The sequence below is a fragment of the Doryrhamphus excisus genome, linkage group LG3, assembly GCF_037039965.1.
Source record: "Doryrhamphus excisus strain RoL-2023G ecotype Guam linkage group LG3, RoL_Dexc_Guam_v1.1, whole genome shotgun sequence".
In the NCBI taxonomy this organism is placed as follows: Eukaryota; Metazoa; Chordata; class Actinopteri; order Syngnathiformes; family Syngnathidae; genus Doryrhamphus; species Doryrhamphus excisus.
Window position 1 is genome coordinate 16,903,113 of NC_136359.1, and position 21,805 is coordinate 16,924,917.

The window sequence follows — 21,805 nt, forward strand, 5'->3', positions numbered from 1 at the left end:
AAAAGTGGCAAAATAAAAAGTACATTCAAAAGTATCATGCTAATAAGGCATTTCTGGGAAGTCTTTCTGTGTCTTCTGCTCATCCTGGATTTTTACACACTGTGCATCTGAGACAAAGCATTCTTTATATATACAGTTATACACAAATATATACACAATTCTCCCTCGGCACAGCCAGTGGGTCAATACGCATCCTGCTCACCATGACCATATAAAGTATCCATACGCATAATACATCAGGCAGGTCATCAGCTTTCTATCAAAATATAAACACTCCCGTTAAATATGTCCTCATCTGTCTCACATAAGCTCGTTTGGAGCACAAATGACTCAGTTTTCATCTTTGGATCAAACCGTTTCCCAAACAGGAGTAACATGACGATTGTTTTGGTCCACTAGAACATGTAATTCATTAAGTCCTGATTGACTGAAGAGGACACGCCCACTCACGCGCCAGGTGTGCCCACCTGCTGGCCAATGAGGGGGTCCCCGCCGTCCGCTTCCTCCTGCACCGGGGTGATCTCGTGCGTGGCGGTCACCACGATGGTGTTCTCGTCGACAAGCTCGCACGTGGGGTTGGAGAAGGCAGACAGGGGGAGAGTTATCCTCTGCATCTCCCGCTCGTACACTCGCTGCTCATGCTGCTTCTTCAGGTCTCGACCCCTGCACACACACATTAACATTGTTTTATTCATACACATCTAGACTCTAACTAGATCCGGGTTCGATTCCAAGCTGGGGCATCTCTGTGTGGAGGTTGCATGTTGCATGCATGGGTTAGGGTTTCCTCCCACATTCCAAAAACATGCTAGGTTAATTGGTGACTCCAAATTGTCCATAGGTATGAATGTCTGTGAATGGTTGTTTGTCTATATGTGCCCTGTGATTGGCTGGCAACCAGTCCAGGGTGTACCCTCGCCTCTCGCCCAAAGACAGCTGGGATAGGCTCCAGCATGCACACGACCCTCGTGAGGCTATGTGGTGGAAAATGGATGGATGTGTATTTTCCAAAAAATTCGAGTACATAGTGTCTGATGTTAAGAAAAACACACTATCATAAGTATTTTTGAGTATTTCAGATACTTAATCTTTCTCGCATTGGACATTTTATACATATAGCAACTGCTACTTATTGCGCAATATTCATTGCAACTCTCTTTGTTGTTTTTACTTGCAGGAAATAATATGTGTAAAAGCTTTGCCTGGAGCAAAACACCAACAAAATCTGAGCTGAATTTTCTTTCATGAGAATAACAACAGCCAGAAGGTGAGGCATGTTTTGCAGGAACTCATCTGATAAAACTACTCTGAGCAGCCTGCAGCGGAAACCAGGGACAGATGGCAAACAGGTTGGAAGTGAGTAGGATTCAAACGTGTGGGTTATCTCTCAGTGTGGAGGATGCCCATATGGCAGAAAGACAAGGGGCCATGCTGTCCTCACTCATAAAATGATGACATCATATATTCCTCCTCCTGCTAATTAATCAGTGGCTAAAAATAGAAAAACGCACCACTAATCCCAGAGCCAATACAACAGGCAGATTCCCAGCTTCTGTCAACCTCTCTACACCCTCCTCTTCTCCAGAAATGTCAAATGAGAAAGCTTTACAAAGAATACTCTCATTTCCTGCTGACCTTGTGGGAGTTGTGTTGGAAGCATCGCGTGCAAGTGCAACAACCCAGACAATCACGGTGGAATGTGCAATAACAGCTGATGCCCACTACACACTAAACCGTTCCTTCACTCTATTGCAGTTTTTCAAAAATGAATACATAAATGATTGCGGTTTCGTGCTTTACTACAACCTAAATAAAATGAAAAAAACATTAATGCATGTTCTACCCGTGCATGCGTGGGTTTTCTCCGGGTACTCCGGTTTCCTCCCACATTCCAAAAACATGCTAGGTTAATTGGCGACTCCAAATTGTCCATAGGTATGAATGTGAGTGTGAATGGTTGTTTGTCTATATGTGCCCTGTGATTGGCTGGCGACCAGTCCAGGGTGTACCCCGCCTCACGCCTGAAGACAGCTGGGATAGGCTCCAGCACCCCCGCGACGCTCGTGAGGAAAAGCGGTAGAAAATGAATGAATGAATGAAAAAAACCTTAAAATTTAAAGCAAATTGTATGTATTTTTCCCCCAAATTAAGCATTTTCATGCATAGAAATAGTGAGCTAAAGCATTAAGACCATCATTCAACTTCTACATTGGTCACCGGGTGTCCGTTAATGATGTTCGGTGATACAAACGTCAGCCGCGATCACCAGAACAACACGCTTTTATTTAACAACAAGCTAAAACGCAACTCTGAATCCCAACGTCACTTCCTGTCCGCCACCCATTCTTCTCCTCTACAAGATAAAGTGTCTTAAATGGCTAATTTTCTCTGGTCATGTCAACTATATTGAGTAATATGAATGTAAAGGTGTTATTCCACGTCTAGAGGGCTTTAATAATGTTAAAAACGATTTTTAGAAGGTCGTACACAGGTTTTTATGCCATAACTAGGAAAATATTCCATTTGTCTGGAACCAATTTAGCGTGATAAAGGAGAGATGGCTGCAGATGTGAGAGTAAATGTAACGCATCACGACAGCTTCTGTAACACTTCCTCTGGCAGTGTCCTTATTTCATTAAACGCTGACCTTTTATAGAAATACCCCAACGTGATGCCAGTCCCCAGAACGATGATGACGGCCATCATGACGATGCCAAGGGCGTAGCCTGCAAACAACATTCATCAGCAGCAAGTTAAGCGTCTATAAATGTCAACATGGATATTTTCAGCAGGCTGGACACATACCAAGCGGTCCCGTATCCTTTTTCTGTTTGGGTCCGGTGCGCACTCGCTGGCTGATTCCCATCACCGGTTGCACGGCGGCAGCTTCTCTAGAAGAGGACTCTGTGGAACGGGTCGCTGCTGCTGCTGCTGTTGGGAGGGCCGATTTCATGTTTGTTGCCTGGGTGGAGGTGAGCTCTGCAAACACAGTGAAGCATCAGCTAATTAGTTTTACAGCTTGGACGTCTGCCAATGTACGCTGCTTATCTATTTGCCAAATCAATGATCTAACATTGTTACCGTGTTTCTGTCCATTATCAAATATATGCAGACAGTTATTCAATCTGTCGTGTCAAATTCATTATTAAGCACCTTGAGTGCAAACTCCCAAGTTGAATGCCCTGAAGTTGGAATTAAAGCATAATCATTCTTCTTCTTTCTCTTTGGGCTTTTCCCTTCAGGGGTCACCACAGCAAATCAATCTCCTCCATCCAACCAGGTCTTCTGCATCTGTCTCTCTCACACCAACTACCCTCATGTCCTCCTTCACTACATCCATAAACCTCCTCTTTGGTCTTCCTCTACACCTCCTACCTGGTAGCTCTAAAGACAGCATCCTTCTACCAATATATTCACTATCTCTCCACTGGACATGTCCCAACCATCTCAGTCTGGCCTCTCTGACTTTATCTCCAAGGCCTCTAACATGTAACGTCGCTTTGATGTACTCCTTCCTGATCCTATCCATCCTGGTCACTCCCAATGAGAACCTATTTATGTGCATGGTTAGCGAGTGGTTAGCCCGCAGACCTCACAGCTAGGAGGACCAGGGTTCGATTCCACCCTCGGCCATCTCTGTGTGGAGTTTGCATGTGCGTGGGTTTTCTCCGGGTACTCCGGTTTCCTCCCACATTCCAAAAACATGCTAGGTTAATTGGCGACTCCAAATTGTCCATAGGTATGAATGTGAGTGTGAATGGTTGTTTGTCTATATGTGCCCTGTGATTGGCTGGCGACCAGTCCAGGGTGTACCCCGCCTCTCGCCCAAATACAGCTGGGATAGGCTCCAGCACCCCCGCGACCCTCGTGAGGAAAAAGCGGTAGAAAATGAATGAATGAATTTATGTGCATGCGACACCACCTGGCAACAAGAAGAACAGCATCACTGTTGTTGCCATGATAGTTGTGATCATACATACTGTATGTCACATGATTAAATAAAACACTGATGTTGCCTTTTCTTAAAGTGACAGCTTTAAGTTCAATCTTTGATGTGCTTTTCTATTGAATCCGTTGTATAATGTGTGGAGATGAATAATGCACTTAGTGCCACCGGCTGACCGGCACGTTGTACATAATGTGCGGTTTCTTATTACTGTTGATCCAATAACACAGCCCCTCATGCAAGTGCAGCGAGGAGAGCTGCTCCTCTCTGACTTCTGTATGATTATAAATATTCTACAAGTTAGCGGCAGTCAAAAAAAAAAAAGTTGTGTACTCATCAGCAACAGACTGGACATCTGCTCTTTAAGTTTTTTCTCCCCCAACGGTTTCCTCTGTGAGCACAAAGTTGGCTGTTTACAAACTGACTTGAAGAACATGACGTCATAAAGTGGAGCAGCCAATAAGTTTCCGTCTCCAGGGTGAGAGAACCGGCGTCCACCAATGAGCTGAGCTGAGAGGTGTGTCCAATAAAAACTTGTCTTGCAAGTGAACGTTGTGACACATGACTGTGGGACTGTTTTTGTTTGTTTGAGACGGGAAGGAAACCACGGGCCAATTAGAACGGCAGGGATTTAACCAAGTGACCTATCAATGAGATTAATGAGATGGATTATTTACTGTAGTGAGACTTTGGCTGAGTCATCAGAAGTTTCAGCTAAGCTACCAACTTTTTGGTGTGTTTTTTTTTTTTTAGGTTGACTAATGAGGACATTTTGGGAGCTGCACAGAAATGTCATCTCATTATTCTACAGCATATAACCTACTTTTAAGAATAAACTATTCAGTGTAGTTGTATTTTCTAGGAAGTTGCATGACATTTAGTGCAAATACAATCCATAAGTCACAAGAAATGGAGGTTAAAGGTTACCTTGGCATGCCTCGATGGAACAAAACTGTTTCTGGACCGTCCCATCCGGGCCTGTAATGTAGCACCAAGGCCTCTCAGAGGAGTCTGGGTTTCGGCAGTAATTGTGATCTCCCACACCTACACGGAGGAGGAAAAACAACACGTGTCTTTACTCCTGGCCCAATTAAAACACAGTACACTTATCTCACTGTCAGTCTGTCTCTGCCCTGCTGTGGCGTCCCAGTGCTGGACTCATTAATCATTCACACAACTTCATCACACAACAATGAGCAGGCTGCTATGGAGGACAAAGACAAGGCGAAGCAGCTGCTGCTGCTGTGCAAAAAAGGCCAGTGAAAACCATAAACACAAGCACTGCATGACTTTAGTATTAGTAGGAGCATTATTTCATTTTATGCTTAGTAATCTGCATATAACAAATCCTTTTTTTGTTGTTTTAAATGGCCACAAATCAGAGGTGTTTACCTGTCTGTGAATCATACTTTGTGGAAGTGTTAGTCCAGATTAAACAAGTCAGGCCTGAAGACGAGCTCTGTTTGTCCCCCCTGTAGTCCACTCCATTGGATCTAATGCAGTCTGGAGAAAACAACATGTGAGCTCAAACTGCAATGGAAAAACAGCATAGAAAATATGTAATCTATTCAAATTCCAGTTTAAAATTGGGAAATGACATGATACTTCTTAGACATTTCGCAACACTAAAAAATATATATTGCATACATAGATATATAATTACATTTACCTTTTTGGTCAGTATTTACCACGCTGCTGTCCACAAAGGCTGCACACAGGAGAACAACGTGCAGATGGAGAAACATCCTGAAAAGACTTAAAAGGTGTGAAACTGGAGAGCCTGTGTTGAAGGGCATCAAACACACTGCTCCCCTCGACTGTGAGTCCCAGCCCTTGTTTTTGTCCAAAGAGGAGAACCTCTTTCCTAGTAAACAGCCTCCAGAGTGGGAGGAGGAGCTGTGCAGAAGCTGAGCAGCAGCAAGACACACCTCCAGGTCCTAAAGCCTCACCAGCCTCTCTCTCACACGTTGAGGCATGCAGCCTTGAAAGAACAAACATATCAATCACAAAAAAGTATGCTTCATTTCATATAATGCCTGGTAGATAACTTTCCATATCTAAAAATAGCATTTCATGTCCATCTAACTTTTTACTGACTCGGTGCTTTCCTTTTATAATCCAGTCCAGTCCTATTTGGCTGTAAAGTACTAGCTCATGTGTCCAAAGCCAGCCTTCTGATGCTTCCTCGCCATCTCACAAGGCCTGTTTTTCCACTCAGCTAGGAAGAAAATAAAAGGCAGCTTGCATTTCCCCTCCTTTCTCTCTCCTGCACGTGTGCAACCCACTTGTACGTGACACACTCACAGTTCATCAGGTCACTTTTCTTTTCTTAAAAAAAAAAAACAAACAAACCAAAAAAAATAGGCTTTCAGGCTTCTGCAAAGACAGCAGCATCTGTCTGCAATGCATTCAAGAGGGGGCAGACAGCCTCTGCCAGGAGTGAAACCACAAGGTACCAATCTGAAACCATACAGAGAAGCCACATTGTGTACAACAGTACACAATGCTGTCCACTTGAGTTGCACAGTTGAATTCATTTGTTAACACGGTGTAGTTTTTCAGGTTAAAAACACAGAAATTGATCTTCAGCTTCCTTGTTCATGTGCCATAATCAAGTTTCTGCCATTTTAACATGATACTACTTTATACTTGCAAATTCAAAATGTCTGAAAATCTTCATGTCTATTACTGTGTCACCATTATCCTGAAGGGAAAGAAAAGCTAGACTGATAGCTCTAGCAATGATGTAGGAAAGAACAGAACGAAGATTTTAAAAAAGGTGTTTTTCTTTTTAACCCTAACCATCCATCCATTTTCTATGCTGCTGGAGCATATTAGCTGTCTATGGGCGAGAGTCGGGGTACACCCTGGACAGCCAATCACAGGGCACATATAGACAAACAACCGTTCACACTCACATTCATACCTATGGACAATTTGGAGTCGCCAATTAACTTAGCATGTTTTTGGAATGTGGGAGGAAACCGGAGTACCCAGAGAAAACCCACATATGCACGGGGAGAACATGCAAACTCCACACAAAGATGCCAAGTGGAGAATCGAACCCAGGTCTGATAACGACCATGCAAACAGAAATGGAATTTATTGCAACAAATTAAAAGCAGTGCACACGTCCGTCGTGGCTGCTCAGTATTATATACTATGGCTACAGTGACTACTGTAAATATTGAACTAACTTTATTAAATAACAGATAAATGTGGTAGAAATGAATCTAATTCCCTATGGCCTTTTTAAGATGACTCAATGGAAAAAACACTCCTTCATAGCCTTAGATAGCAAACATGTCCTTGAAAGCATGCACACACTGATACAGAAACCCAATAAAAGCACCTACTTGGCTTTGTTCCACATTGCCACAGTCAGCCATTGAATTAAACAGGAGGCTGCAGTGAGGTACGACAATCACGCTAAGCAAAGAAAGTAAAAGCTTTTATTAAGATAAAAGTGATGTTACCTGAACTTTGCTTTCAAATTGCATAAAATGCATAAAAACTACCTGAATAATAAAAACAGACGGTAAAGGTGATGTTCTTTTCTCCTTAAATACCGTAGAGCAAAGGTGAATACACCAATTGCATGTCTTTATGACTTTTAAATGGCATAACCACACAGGAGGTGTTAAGAATGTCCTTTAAAAAGTAGCCTGGAAATGCTTTTCATTTTTTCTTCCCACTTTGTAACTTTGTTTGGCAAATCGAACAATATTCTGACTCATCACAGTGAATCACTGTCAAAAACATAATTGAGTTAAAATAGAACACCACCACCATGCACCACCTCCGTCTGTCTGTTAGTCATTGCTCACACCCACCTCAAACTGAAGCGGCAATGGGGCGATGATGTAAGACTTGTCAACAAGCGCCCACCCTCTATCAGAGGCGGTCCATCATCTTCAGCCCCTTTATGGTTAGAAAATGGACACATATCCTGGCAGAAGGCCTCTGATGGAGTATTCAAAGATCAACAATATTCCCCATCTGGGCACAGGGCAGCCAGTCTTTCCTGCAGCTACTGATGCTGAGACATAGTAAACAAACACCACAGAACAAACGTACATAACAAGAATGCCACATGCTATCGGATGACTGAAAAAGTGCAACACAACTGAATGTGTTCTTTCTTTGCCGCACTTTTCTTTGTTGACGAGTGCACTACTTGACTGCAACCTGCTGTGGCGCTGTAGATCTCATCTAAGTCTCATCATGACCTCATGAGAAGTTGCATGACATCCGCTAAGCACTCTGCTATGGTACCTACCTGACATGGAAACAGGAGTTCATTACATTCAGTGAGAGATGCTCCCATCGCTTTAAAAAAAATAATAACAATTGATTGTTCATTTTAAAGTCTACATGTTGTTAATGTCTATTGATGTAGATACTGATAAAGACCGGGGTTGGATTAACTACTAAAAACAACAACACAGCTGAGAGGCATTGTAAGGAACAATTTGTTGTCCTCGTATGCAAACATTACATAAATGCCTCATCTGTGCATTGACAACATGAAGATGAAAACAGTCACAAAGAAGACTTCTTATGTATTCTGGTACCTTCAACAAGAGCAGTTTTTGCTTATTGATAGTCCTTGTGTGACAGAGGCCACAGCAGACACAAGAGCACAGCCCAAGGAGACACCTTGCCGACTTAGAAGACTGCAAACTTCCTTTAAAGTCATCTGCAGTGCTGAGGGCTCACAGAGATGTTGCATATTGTCGCAGGTTTTCAACAGATGGAGGAGGAGGACGGTTCTGGTTAAAAGGCCGCACAGGGTGCTATGGAACTGGGGGTCCATGAGCAGAGTCAACGTCTCAGCTAGAAAGAGAAGATTGTAATACAACACTCATTACGTCCAATACTTTAATTCCTGAACTAGCTCTACCGTCATTGGTTAGTTTTTACAGTCACGGTCAATGCAGCCATTGGGCAATCTTCCACTTATCATACTCAGGTCTGGAACTGATTAAACGTGATAAATGAGGGATTACTGCTTAATTATTCCATGTAGTCACAATAACACAGCAAATAACAGTTATTTAGTTATTGTTTTAAGATTAAAATGATATGGGAATAGAATGTAACTGAAAATAAATACCATGTGTCTGATTTGGTAAAACATGTATTAAAAGGTCATTGTTTATAATGCTCCTGTAGAAGTAGAAGTAGAAGTAAGTAACAAAGCTGGCTACCTGGCTTGAGATCTTTGCACAGTGCAAGGTTGCCTAGCAGTTGAGGAGTGTTCTCTTCTGCCCATGTGCTCAGGCTCTGCGCCAACACCAGCGATTCTGAGTGTTTTTCCACCATATGTAGGAGGTAGGGCAACACATGTGCAGAGATTACTGAAGGCTCTGCAAACACATTAGCATCATCTTGCTCATAGAGGCTGCCACACCTGAAGAAAACACCACATTCTGGTTAAAAACATCCAATCAAGTCGATTGTGGGTTTGCCCAGGTGACCCACCCAATGTCTGCAGAATCCTCACTCAGCAGTGATCGCAGGTCAGAATGAGGTACATGAGACAGTAGCACCTCCACTGCTCCTGGAGTTTTCCAGCATTCTTCCAGTAGCAGGTCCAGCAGGAGCGGCACAGTCAGGTTGACCTGGATCAGGTAGACACTCCTCTGGCTTCCTCCTTTGGTATGATGCACTAAGGAGATGAAACTGGCTGCTTTTGTCCTCACCAGCTGGCTTTGGTCCTGCAGCAAGTACAGGCCAGTGCTCAGCAACCTGCATGAGAGACATTCAACACTTGCTTTAAAGCATCCGTAGCATTAAAGCTTTAGTGGAAAACACTTTGGAAATTCAAGAATACTTGATGGTGATGGTTGGAGGAATGCGGTTTTGTGTCATTAGAGGAAGGCCGGCCACACAGAGAGCTTCAGCACAAGCTACCCTCAAAACCTCAAGAGAATCGGGGGACCGGTGAGACTCCAAGATATCACACCAGCGTTCGATCACTGAATCTTTAGAGCTGTTATTTTTGTAGAAAGTGGAATAGTTAGATGAAATATGTAAAAAAAAAAACAATTAAAGTGATGTCTGACCATTGGGAAAGCAGGTGACTTGCACCATGCAAAGCATGGGACAAAAATTCTGAACCGCCTTGCTGACCTTCCAGGTCCTTCAACAACAAATCCAGACACTCCAGAACTGGCTCCTCAAGAAAGGCCGGTGGAGGAGGAGAATTCTCTCTGGTTATCACTGCTACTAAAGCTGCAAGGTGGGTTCTGCGGTACTCCACCATGGGGCTCAACAAGGCTTCCCTCAGACTGGACTACAGAAAAAAAAGATGAGAAAAAAAAGGTATGTAAAATCAATTACTGTACATGGATTGCATGAATTTAAAAAAAATGCAAATAGCAAAAAAAAACAATGTGCCTCAACAGATAAAAGCACATAGAATCTAATTAAAGTCCATTACTTTGATTTATATTAGCAGTCCGAGCCTCTTCATAACTTACCTGCAACACACCCTTTATCAAATCTTTCAAGTGGCTTATCAGTGAAGTCTGGCTCTCCACCACCCACGTGACCAATGCCAGCTTTAGGTCACAGCTCGCCGCTGGAAAAGTTTCCCAGATGTCACAAGCCCACTGGTGGTCTGCACATAGAAAATTGATGGCTTGTTGATGGAAGGAAGACAACCCAACCTGTAAAAGAAAAAAAAGAAAGAAAAATAATACTTCCACTGTCGTGTATCACAGGAATATAGACAATTTAAGTACCTTATACAAAAATATACATATTCCCCAGTGTTGCCCATACATTGATTTTTGATTTATAGATTTGGCAAAACCTGTTCACCCCTAAGACAATGTACCGTTGCCAATTTAGTGACCTTGTTCCTATATTTAGCAAGTATTTAGACATTTGTCAAAAACAAACTATAGTACCCATTACACTTTGAGTCAGAAATTACTGAATTGTAGTCGTGAAGTGGACGCTAATATCACGTTTTGAAGTCTTATGCGGATTGGATTCGGGATCCAACACATATGGTTGTATGTTAAAAGCAGATATTTTAAAAAGATAAATCGCCGTTTATTATCAACTCCTATAAAGCTGGGTTGAGGAGCTATCCAAAAGTGGCCAACCACAGTGGAGTTGGCTTGCCTGGAGGCGGGCCGTGTGTGGAATACAGAACGTTTGCAGGAAGCACAAATTGCTGCCCGCTGCCCGCTTACCCCTGTCCTCCAAAACCTCCACTGGCTTCCCGTCCCCCAACGCATTCACTTCAAAATTCTTCTCATCACCTACAAAGCCCTCCACGATCTGACCCCCCCATATCTCACAGACCTCCTCCATCCACATAATCCCCCGCGTCCCCTTCGCTCCTCAGACTCAAACCTCCTGGCACTCCCCTGTAAGACCAAGCTCCAAACCTGGGGAGACAGAGCCTTCTCCATCGCTGCCCCCACTCTCTGGAACTCTTTGCCCCATTCACTCTGTGCTTGCCCTGACCTTCCTACCTTCAAAAAACAACGCAAAACCCACCTCTTTAAATCTGGTTTTAATGTCTAACCTTTTATATCTGACTGCTGTGCCCCGCCCCGCTTTTTTAACTGTGTATTAACCAATGAATGTTGTATTTTGGTGTGTCTTTCATTCTGTTTACTTGTTCTATTCAATTTCATTCTTTTGTAAAGTGTCTTTGAGTATCTTGAAAAGCGCTTTACAAATAAAATGTATTATTATTATTATTAAAATCCAAAGAAATACAGCTGGAATAGGTGCAGATTCTGGAAGATCTAGAAAGCTTTGTGTGCCGTTATCGTGTGTAGCTCTTCTATAAGAGTCCATAACTCAATATAAAAAGACTGTAACCCCACAAAATGAGCATAATAGGTCCCCTTTATGCAATCACTTACCTTATTTTCTATTTCCAGCCAAAGCAAGCTAACATACAGTTCACAGGTCACATGATCACAACCGTGTGTACAGCAATGAGAAGTATCACACACCTGAAGTCCCTGTTGTGGTGCTCGAAGTTCATGAACAAGAATGTCAAAGAGCTTTGACAGAAAAGTCTCACAGCAGCATCTTCTCAGCAACTCCACCACTGTGATGTATGCCCCTCTCACCAGAGGACAGCGCTGGAGACTAGAGGCAAGCCACACTGATGCCTCAATAGCGCTCACTGCTGCATGGAGCTCTGCTGGAGATGCACTGGGAGAAAAGACAAGTCAGGACTTCAATGACTGATCACTATGACGAGTAAACCTTTCTTGTCTCACCAGTCAGTGCTGAGAGCTCTGTCCAGGAGAGCTTTAATTTGCAGCAGCTGTCCGTGGAGCCGGTTATGAGAGCAGTGCTCTGGTGTGTGGGGCAACTGGGTTGTTAGCTTGACGACGATGTTCATGTAGTCTGAGGGGGGAGTCATGGCGACCAGTGCCTTTGAGGCCATCACTCTCACACTGTAAATGGGACTGGCAGATAGCTGAAGTAAAGGCGGCAGGAAGTCTGCCAATGTTCTGGTGAGATAAAAATGAAAGAAAATAAATCTGGTGACACACAAAATCATGATTTAAAGAATTTCTATTTGTTACTAATTTTGTAGCACTGTCAATGAATTGTATTGTATTTTGTGCATCAGATTATTTTACCTAATCTGAGTGTAGTATTAACTGTCATCTAGTTTGATGCTGTGGTGCTGCTCAGAGTAAATAAAAATATCTTACTCTGCTGAATCCTGGACTCCAGGCTGCAGTTGGGATAAGAGAGTAAGGATTGGATAGAGCGAGGGCTGGAGGCGAAGCCTGGCATCCTCAGGAGGAGCTTGAAGGTCAAAAGCTGCCACTCTGAGCTCCTCAACGAGGACGGGCTTAAGTGAGGAGTAGTGGTGGAAGAAGGCGTGAGGGGACATGCCATGTTTAGTTGCACCCTCCTCACTGCTGGGCCTCTGACCAAGCATCCGTGAGCAAAGAGAGCCTGGTGAACACATTTAACTTGATCAGTTGAAGGTGAGTGTTCGATCATTTCATTCGATCATTTTTCTCTGCAGAGAAAATGTGTATTATACTGTAAAGCTGCAGAGCTGCATTCCTCATGGCCCAGCAGGGAGAACTGAGCATCGTGAGAGATAAAGTGGCTACAGTGGGGGCAAACTGGAGGATGGCAACACCCAGGCCAGATCCACGGACCAGAGCCTGTAGCGTGTGAACCGCACACACCTATGATGGAAAAGCAGACTATTAAACACAAGTATTACAATTTGCCTTCGTAGTCAGAATATACTTTGTTGCAGTTTTGCTTATGCACCTGTGGGATGTCCAGAGTCTGGTCCCAGTTCTCAGGAAGGGGAGTTCTGGCGGTATCCATTAAGATTTTCATACTGTGCGCTAAGAGTGGCCGTGTTTTACTAGCCTCCTCTGCAGACAAGACACACAGGATGAGCATAGGCAACCCTGCAGCTCGTCGCGTTACAGAGGTTGAACTGGGAGACTGCACAGCTTGTAATCCCTGAGGAAATCAGAAAGAAACATTTAACATGTGTGAACCAGCATTTATATGGGGAGCATACACGTGAGAATGTAGCATAACTCACTTGTTGGAGCATGTGAGCTGGGATATCCCTGAGGTCAGGATCACTGCTGCCTAGTAGGGAGGAACAGAATCTGGTGAAGCCCACACAGCAACCCTCTACTGCCCCCTGGTGAACACAAAAGACAATTAATTAAAGTTTTGTGTAACAAAGTTGAGCCTACAGTAGGCACCAAATGTTTGTCGAGACATTTTGGTATTTTTCCCCACATTAACACAGCGTTTTGGGTTTGTCACTTGATGCCACTGACACTGCTGTCATCTCCCATCTATGGTTATACATAGGAATATAGACCATGTTGATCGTGTGTATATGAGAATATGACATGAACTCTTGATGCAGACTTACCCAGTGACGGCATTTGAGGAGAATATTTTTGAAAATATCTGATGCTCTTCTGAGTTGTTGTTTTGTTAGAAAACAGGTTGCAGGCTTAGATTCTGAGAGAATTCTCTCCACTAGAGAACCTAAAAGGATTCCTGTTTCCTAATGAGCATAAAACATAAACATAAGATCAAAGCCTAGTCGTACTAAAATGTCAAATTGCCAAACCACAGTTTCCTAGTGTGGTACCTTAAGTGAGACCCAGCAGCAGGTGAGAACAAGGCTGTGTTCTTCTGACAACAAGACACAATCTTCTCCTCTATCCCCTTGTTCCCCTTCAGATGAGTGTTCTATCAGAGAGTTAATGGCGTTCCCCATGTCACAAAAAGAAGGGGGAGCATCTAAGGGAGAAGACAGCAACCAGTGCAGATGTGTGTGTTACGCTTTGAACCAAGCCTAAAACAGCATTAGCAGCACTAGTGAAGATTACCACTTTCAGTATGGCAATGTCCATGCAGCACACCCAACAGGAGCAGTGAGATTTTCTCCAGCAGGCTCAGCACCTCAGTTGTCAGTGCAGGATCAAGTGAATCATAAATACTGCAGGAGGCCTCCAACAAACATCTCTGGAGGGCACTAAGCACACCTTAAAACACAATTTTTCACAGATATAAAGTCTCCAATAGGGAGTGTCTACTCCTGTATCTGGACTTACCGTGTATAGGCTTGGTTCTGGCAGCGAGCAACAGGTCAGTCTTGGCTGTGAGGTAGTGATCGTCAAGCTCCTTCACAAGAAATCTAATAACACTGTAAGCCTGTATATTACGTCCACCGCTGATATTGATGTCACTGTTTAATTTGCAGTGTTCAGGGAGGCCTTGCCATCTAAAAAGAAAGTGATGATGGTCAGCTTTGACTGACAGTCATTAACTTGGCTGCCTCATACTGTTAGAAACAATGTTGGGTTATTTACAAACATGAAAAGGTGAAAATGCTAACTACTAATGCTAACTACTACCACAGTAATAAACATGTCATGGTAGGTAAGTGTACAGTAGCTGTGTTGGATTGACATACTTGTGATGGAGGACCTTCATCATTAGTGCCCCCATCTGGGCCTGCTGAACCCGAGGACTGCTCAGAAGCTTCTTGGTCCGAGTGAGCAGACTAGCAGCAATATCGTCAGGCACAGTGGGCGGAAAAAACCTCACCAATAACCCAGCTGAAAGCTCTCGAATCTGAAAAGCAAACTTTTTTTTTCTCATTTTCCACTGTGGAACAAAATGTCACTTGGCAGCACTACCTCGTTTGTGGAATCTTCCAAACAGCTGATGACAACCAGCAATCTTTCCCTGGAAAAGAAGTCCCACTGTCCTCTTAACCTTGCACAATGAATGAGACACCCCATGTTCACTGGAGAAACAAACAAATCGAGGGGACAGAATGTTATCAAATAAAATATAGAAACAATATTATTCATCATCTTTCGACATCAGAGTGAATGCACACTGACCCGGTGGTTGTCCCTTCTTTTTGTTGGGACTCCATGTGTCTGTGCAGGTTTCAAACAAGGCAGACATCAACAGTAAGGCAGTCTTCTTCCTCTGGTAGCAGTGTCCTGGTTTCAGATTGTAGCATGCAAGCTGACACAACCAGTCCACAAAACCTAAAAGAAAATACAATTTTGGGAAGCCAAGGAAATGCAGCTGGGAAAATGTTTGTTTTTTTTTCCAATTAACAACAGAGAAACTTTCTAAGGTACACCTGCAAAATCCAATCACATCATTCTTTCTGCATCAGGTTTTATATTCAGTCAAGCTACAGTCAAGCTTAAATATCTCACCTATGCCCTGGCTCAGACTTTCTTGTGAGCTTTCCGTCTGGCTGGTGTCCTCCTTGCCCTTTTGTTGTTTGACCTGAGCCAAGCAGCCATCTCTAATCCGAACCAAAAATCTCCTCACTGCTGCTTGAAAATGTTGTCGAAAGAGTGAGGACTCAGAATTGAGATTCTGAGGAATGAAGGTCCTCATGATTTCCAGTTCTTCTACTGATGGAGTCTCTTTGGTCTTGGGGCTACAGCACAGGACATTGAGGGCAGCAAGTCGAATTTTGTCATCTGCAGACCCCAGAGCTAGCTGGAGGGTTTTCAAGGTGGAGTTCCCCTGCAGGACCCAGGGGGAGGCCCCAGTTGTGGCCCGGTAGCTGCTCATGATGAAGGCCCAGGCACAGAGATGTCCTGGAGAGAATGGGTCTAAGAAGGCCAGGAGTGGCTCCACAGCAGAAGGAAAGACTTGGAGGGTGGATGGAAGTAAGTATGTGGAACCGTTACTCTGAAGAAGAACTACATGTGATGTCAATGCCTCAAGGAGGACAGAAAGCCAACGTTTTGCCCAATGATTGGCCAGATCTGACTCTGACTTTGAAGAGTCACCACAAAGCTCTTTTCTCTGGTGCTGGATGAGACACTTGTAAAGTTCTGACCCACTTGGCGATAGATGATCATTTGACATGCACTTCAGAAGATGATCTGGTAATTCAGCATACTGATCCAGAACCTGTTTGATGAAAGGGTCATGCATTTAGCCACAACCTCGCATTAGCACTGCAAAAACCATTCACGCTCACCTTGTCGGTTCCCAGATATGGAAGTAGAGCACTGAGGCGATGGTATTTGGCTTTGGATTCCCAAGGGAGTTGGATAATTCGTTGCAGCAAAGTAAGATAAAGAGGCTTTGCGGTGTCTCCAAACTGCACACAGTCCATTTCATAGACGTCTAACAGGAGGCTAAAGGCAACACGGGCGCAGTCTGACACACCTTCCACCTGACAAGGTGAAGGAAAAAGCCAGTGAACATGGTAAACATGGAAGGAAAAATATTTCACTTAGCAGCCAGAAGTAATTTTGAGGTGTATCCAATTAGCTCAAGGAAATCCAAAAGAGAATTGTAAATGACTGTAAGAAGTTGTGTTGCAGATATTAGTGAAAAATATTCCCCATTTAATTTTTTCTTACATTAGGAAAATTATTCATATTCCGGAACTTTTATAAAGGTTGCTGCTAACTTTTAGCATAATCTATAGCCTAGATTCCCAAAGTGGGGTACGCGTATCTCAAGGTTCACGCACATGGCCGTAGCACTGAACACTGACATTTACGTAATGCGTTTGAATGCCTCCTGTGAACAGCCACAGCAGGTAAGTAGTACAGTGCAGGAGAAAGGTGACAGCATGAAGTTGTTAATTGTTCTGTGTGTGTTCGATTAACAAATAAGTACTTTTGATGATAATGTGCATTAACAGTGTTTAATCTTGTTGACTGGACGCACTGACTAAATTTATGCTTTAATGAATAATTAAATAATTAATCTTCTTTGGGTGTGGCGGTCGCTTTGTTCAGCGGTCCTTGAAGACACCATGTGTCTTCAGTAGATTGAGACTTATGTGTGTGATTGTCTCTGACACTGCACAGACGTGTATTTGATATTCTTTGGTATACATCCATTCAACTAATAAAAGTGCGCTTTAACTCAACACTTGAGCCGAACTAATACAATACTAATTTTGTCCAATGAATATTTTAAATAATAATATAAATATATACTAAATAAATAATAAATATTACTGTACTACTTTATTCATCTGCAACTCAAACTGATCAAATTAAGACAAATCTAAAATAATGCGAAACAATGCCATTAGGTTAGTGTAACTCACTGGGCTTTCAGCATTGGTCCAGATGATAGAGATGAGCTGTTGCTGCAAGCTGCTACAGTTGGGCAGAAGACGGCCACCTGTCATCTTCCAGATATCACCCACACATGCTTTGACTTTCTTCAACCATAGTGTGAACACTGTAACATGTCATATTTGAACAGGTGACTTTTCCATAAAAGCATGAAAATACACTACTAGATATGACTCACCCTCAAAAGCAAGGTAGTGACAATCCAACTTCTCCTCACAAAGAGCAGAAAACAGAGGAAACAACACATCTAGTAGTAGACAGCCCTGCAAGGACAAGGGTTTGGTAAATAAAGCCAGTCAAGTGAAGTGGTTTTAGATATTTACCTCTCTACCATCCTCACATGAACTGAGTAAAATGTGAGATTGACAGCAGGTCAGAAGGCCCCTGCTCATTGCCAGTCGCCCCACTCCATCCCCCTCTGTGGGACGGCACTGCACTTGAAGGGCACCCACTGTGAGCAGCCACGGCTCTGGAAAAAAAACAAGATTCCGTCAAGAGCCTGTTGGCAGTCGCATTCATGTGAAGAATACCAAGTTGAGATTTAGGCCCTGTCAAAATGGGAATGTTTTTTGGTGGGTTGAAAAAACATTTTCCTACTGAAATAAGTCCATACAAAGTGAATAAAAGTAGAGTCAAACTTTCACACATCCGTATAAAAATCAACAAGTCTCCTACAACTTTTCCTTGTTCATATTGGCAACTCACATTGTCGGTCAATGCATCGTTTAATGCGTGAGGTTTTAATAAGAAAGTAAGGAAGTTTTTGTTGTTTATTGGATGGCGTGCCTCCGCAAGCCGGGTGTGTGTGCACTGCTGTGGAAGCCTTGCAGCCAGCCTCTGCCAGATAGTGCCACAAAAACACAGTATGGACACACTTATTTTGAAGACTCCCCGCTCCTTGTGAAATTTGTAAACCAGGGATGTCCAAAGTGCGACCCAAATTTTCATGCCCCTGTGAATGGTACTACATTGTACAAACAAAAATAGAAATGTAAAACAAAAAAGCTTAAAGTAACAAGAGAAAACTTGTGTGTGAATGACACTTGCTGGCCGTACGGACAAGGCCCCTTTAGTAATGTAATTTCATGTGACATCATGCAAGTTATGTTATGTGACTGTATGTCATGCTAACACGGTGAAATTTTACACAAAAGACTGCACAATACAACATTTACAGATCACAAAAGTGGAAAAAGCATAATAGGTCCCCTTTACTATTTGTGGACTACAGTCCTAGGGAGATGTAGGCCTTATGTTGGTACTGTGTTGATAAGTACAAATGTGTGTTACTGTGTACATTGTTTGCATTTAAAAATAAAATTGTGTTAATTGCTCTTAATTTTTTTCGTTTTTTAGGCGCACAGGTGCTCTTAGTGAAAAAGCTAAGCGTACATCCCTGTACATATTAGTCCAAGCAGTACCTTTATGAAAGCTCTGGAAGACACTCCAGGCCGCAACTACACCAGAGTTCCTATCTGACGCCGTGTTGATAAGCATGGCCATAGCGGTCCCCGCCAAAAGACGAGTGTCCCTGTTGCTGCTCTGCAAGACACAGAAAACTGGGATGGAACAAATACACAGAGCATAACACACTGACCTTTTTATACGATAAACCTGCACAATGGAATGTAATAAAATCAAAAAAGTTGTATTACATATATAGTGGATGCCCATATAGTTGGGATTTTTTTTTTGTCCCACAAAATAGGCCTCATAGCCCATCTCATTCACCTTAGGCAGTAACAATTTATAAAAACATAATACAGGTCAAACACTATAAAAGAGGTATTAATTTACCAATTACTTTATTGTTGAGGTTTTCAGTGGTGCAACTTAGGCTTTGCCCCTCTCAGTGACCAAAACAGCAAAAGCATACTTGATACAGTTCTTGTATTGGATTTCAATAGATGTAGGTGTGGCGTGGTGAGTGTCTGTACGCTTTCAATAAGGGACAAAAAAAATGTTATATAAATGACAAACCTGCCCGAGGATTATATCTGTAAGAGCCTGAAGGATATTCTGCACTGCTGGGCTCCTCTTGTCCTTGTCCCACACTGCTGGAGCCACCTCTCTAGACAATAGCTGAAATATCTGGAGGCAAACCTGCAGACAGCACATATCATGGATAAGATGATTAGACCCTATGGAACACATTGTTAGTGCAAACATCACAAGGCAAACACAAAGCACACTAACCTTCACAGCAAGGTAACACAGCGGCCCATCTCGAAGGGATTCTTGCTTCAATATATAGGAGAATAACTCTGACAACTTGCTCACGAACAAAGGGCAGAACTCTTGCCATACATCTCGACCCACAACACTGTCCTCTAGGAACATACAAGCTAGAAGCGTTTAAAAAAACAAAACAAAAAAAAACATTATGACCATTTGGACAATGCTACTCGGTTTTAAATGACACTGTCAGAAAGCCATTAATTTAACAATGTTTAATAATGTGGTTGTCTGGACTATTGCAAACCTCATACGCAATAATAAAAGAGAAATTCATGGTTCATAGCAATCATTAAAGGGGACTTATTATGCTTATTACACATTTCTGACCAATAAATGTTGTTAAAATGTAGCTTTCCAAATGGTTTATTCATTTATTATCCACTTCTGTACCGATAAAATTAGAAAGTGGGCTTTGACAGTAGTCCGGTAGTCATCAGGAGCACTTGGGAGTGTGACCAATTACAGGGAAGTAGGAGTGCCTGGAGATGGACCGTGGGTGGAATACATTAAAACAGACCATTTTGGAAATCCAAGAAAATGCAGTTAGAATAGGTGCAGATTCTGGAAGATCTAGAAAGCTTTCTGTGTGGATTCACATGTATAGCCGACCCATAGGAGTCCATAACTCAATACAAAGGCACAAAAAATTGCATAATAGGTCCCCTTTAATCTACAACAAAAGATTATTGTATAAAATTGCAATATATGTAATATGTATAGTATATAATGTGAATCACAGTACTCTGTAGTACCATCTTAGTCAACACCAACCTCTCCGAAGGTCTTCAAGTGTGAGTGTCTGAAAAGAGATGGAAAAAAATGATTGCATGGCTTGTCGAACATCAGCTTACTATTACACTGAATGTTCTGGACCTGCTCAGAGACGACTATGGTGGTCAAACGAGCTTGTGTCTCTTCAAACACCAGCTGATGGTCCACCTTTGCAAGGTGCTGCAACATCTACAAGGAAAATAATGGGTGCGATAAGTACATTGAAATGTGTATAAAGATGTTCAAGATGTGACCTGGTCCACTTTTTTGCAGGCTGTGGAGATGTGGACCATCTGTAGCTGCAAGGAGATGAGAAGTCTGACGAGAAGCTGGAGATGCCCACGCTCCAGGACATCAAGATTTACTTTTTTTAGAAGGTGGGCAGCCTCCTCCAACGTGCGCTCCTTGCTCCTTTTTACACTGCTCCTGTTCATGTACGGTATAATTAGGCTAATTCGGTAAACTCATCTCCAATGAGCCAAATACAGTGTTTACAAGGGCGGCAGTTCAAGCACAAACCTGGAGGACTCCCAAAGTTTATCGACAAACCGCTGGAATGTTTGATTGCCATTTTGACAGGTATGTTCCTCGCTGATGGCACAGTTCTGTAGACTTGTCAGAAGTTCATCAAAAGACAGCATCGTTCCTGTTATAAATATCTGCAGTACACATGGAAAACTGTGACGTGCGTATACTTCTTATTCTCCTACCATAAGATAACCGCGCTTCGGAATTTGTAGCAATTGACTGCCATCTAGTGGGCGGAATGCGTCGGTTGCCTTTCTTGTACCATAGCGACCGTTTGTGATACAATATTATTTGTTGTGCTATTGTGTTTGTTTAGTTGGTTTATTGCAAAACACTGTAAATGTTTAAAATTTACACACAGAAAATAATTTACAATGACGGTTGAATAACTTTAGGTGTAACTGTAGATATAAATATACTTTTATATATAAATATATATTGTCTATAAACAGATATCTATAGCTCTCTCTTTATAGACAATATATATTTATATTTATACATATTATATTAATTATTTATATTGCACCAGTAATGTATTGATTTTGGAGGCTTCTAAGAAAACAATAAATTTAAACCACCTTTCATGACGTGTTCCATTGTGTCATTACTAAAAATATGGTAAAGTGCAGTTTTTCATTTCACCGAAGCGTGTGCTCGTCAATTTCTTGATGTTACTAAGAAATAGGGG

At 42.5% G+C, this 21,805-nt stretch overlaps 2 protein-coding genes across 2 annotated transcripts; both read right to left on the bottom strand.

Annotated features, from left to right (window-relative positions):
* Positions 1 to 106: 106 nt before the first annotated feature.
* On the bottom strand, positions 107 to 6,233 carry pik3ip1 (phosphoinositide-3-kinase interacting protein 1). The gene is made up of 6 exons (XM_058069856.2): positions 5,616 to 6,233; positions 5,339 to 5,449; positions 4,874 to 4,990; positions 2,806 to 2,979; positions 2,648 to 2,726; positions 107 to 663 (listed from the first exon to the last, which is right to left on the bottom strand). Exons 1-6 carry the CDS (start codon positions 5,740 to 5,742, stop codon positions 447 to 449), a joined length of 825 nt encoding a protein of 274 aa, XP_057925839.2. The 5' UTR covers positions 5,743 to 6,233; the 3' UTR covers positions 107 to 446.
* Positions 6,234 to 6,746: 513 nt separating this feature from the next.
* LOC131127704 (tRNA (32-2'-O)-methyltransferase regulator THADA) lies at positions 6,747 to 21,143 on the bottom strand. Its single transcript, XM_078789774.1, has 30 exons — positions 20,844 to 21,143; positions 20,692 to 20,778; positions 20,590 to 20,617; positions 19,777 to 19,925; positions 19,561 to 19,683; positions 19,002 to 19,122; positions 17,904 to 18,049; positions 17,759 to 17,843; positions 17,550 to 17,686; positions 16,461 to 16,658; positions 15,679 to 16,390; positions 15,349 to 15,501; positions 15,139 to 15,248; positions 14,913 to 15,073; positions 14,551 to 14,720; positions 14,326 to 14,481; positions 14,085 to 14,236; positions 13,860 to 13,997; positions 13,515 to 13,619; positions 13,229 to 13,429; positions 12,990 to 13,140; positions 12,649 to 12,898; positions 12,205 to 12,441; positions 11,932 to 12,136; positions 10,432 to 10,620; positions 10,015 to 10,244; positions 9,783 to 9,941; positions 9,431 to 9,697; positions 9,157 to 9,359; positions 6,747 to 8,782 (listed from the first exon to the last, which is right to left on the bottom strand). The coding sequence occupies exons 1-30, from the start codon at positions 21,021 to 21,023 to the stop codon at positions 8,523 to 8,525; spliced, it is 5,463 nt and encodes a 1,820-aa protein (XP_078645900.1). The 5' UTR covers positions 21,024 to 21,143; the 3' UTR covers positions 6,747 to 8,522.
* Between the last annotated feature and the right edge of the window lie 662 nt (positions 21,144 to 21,805).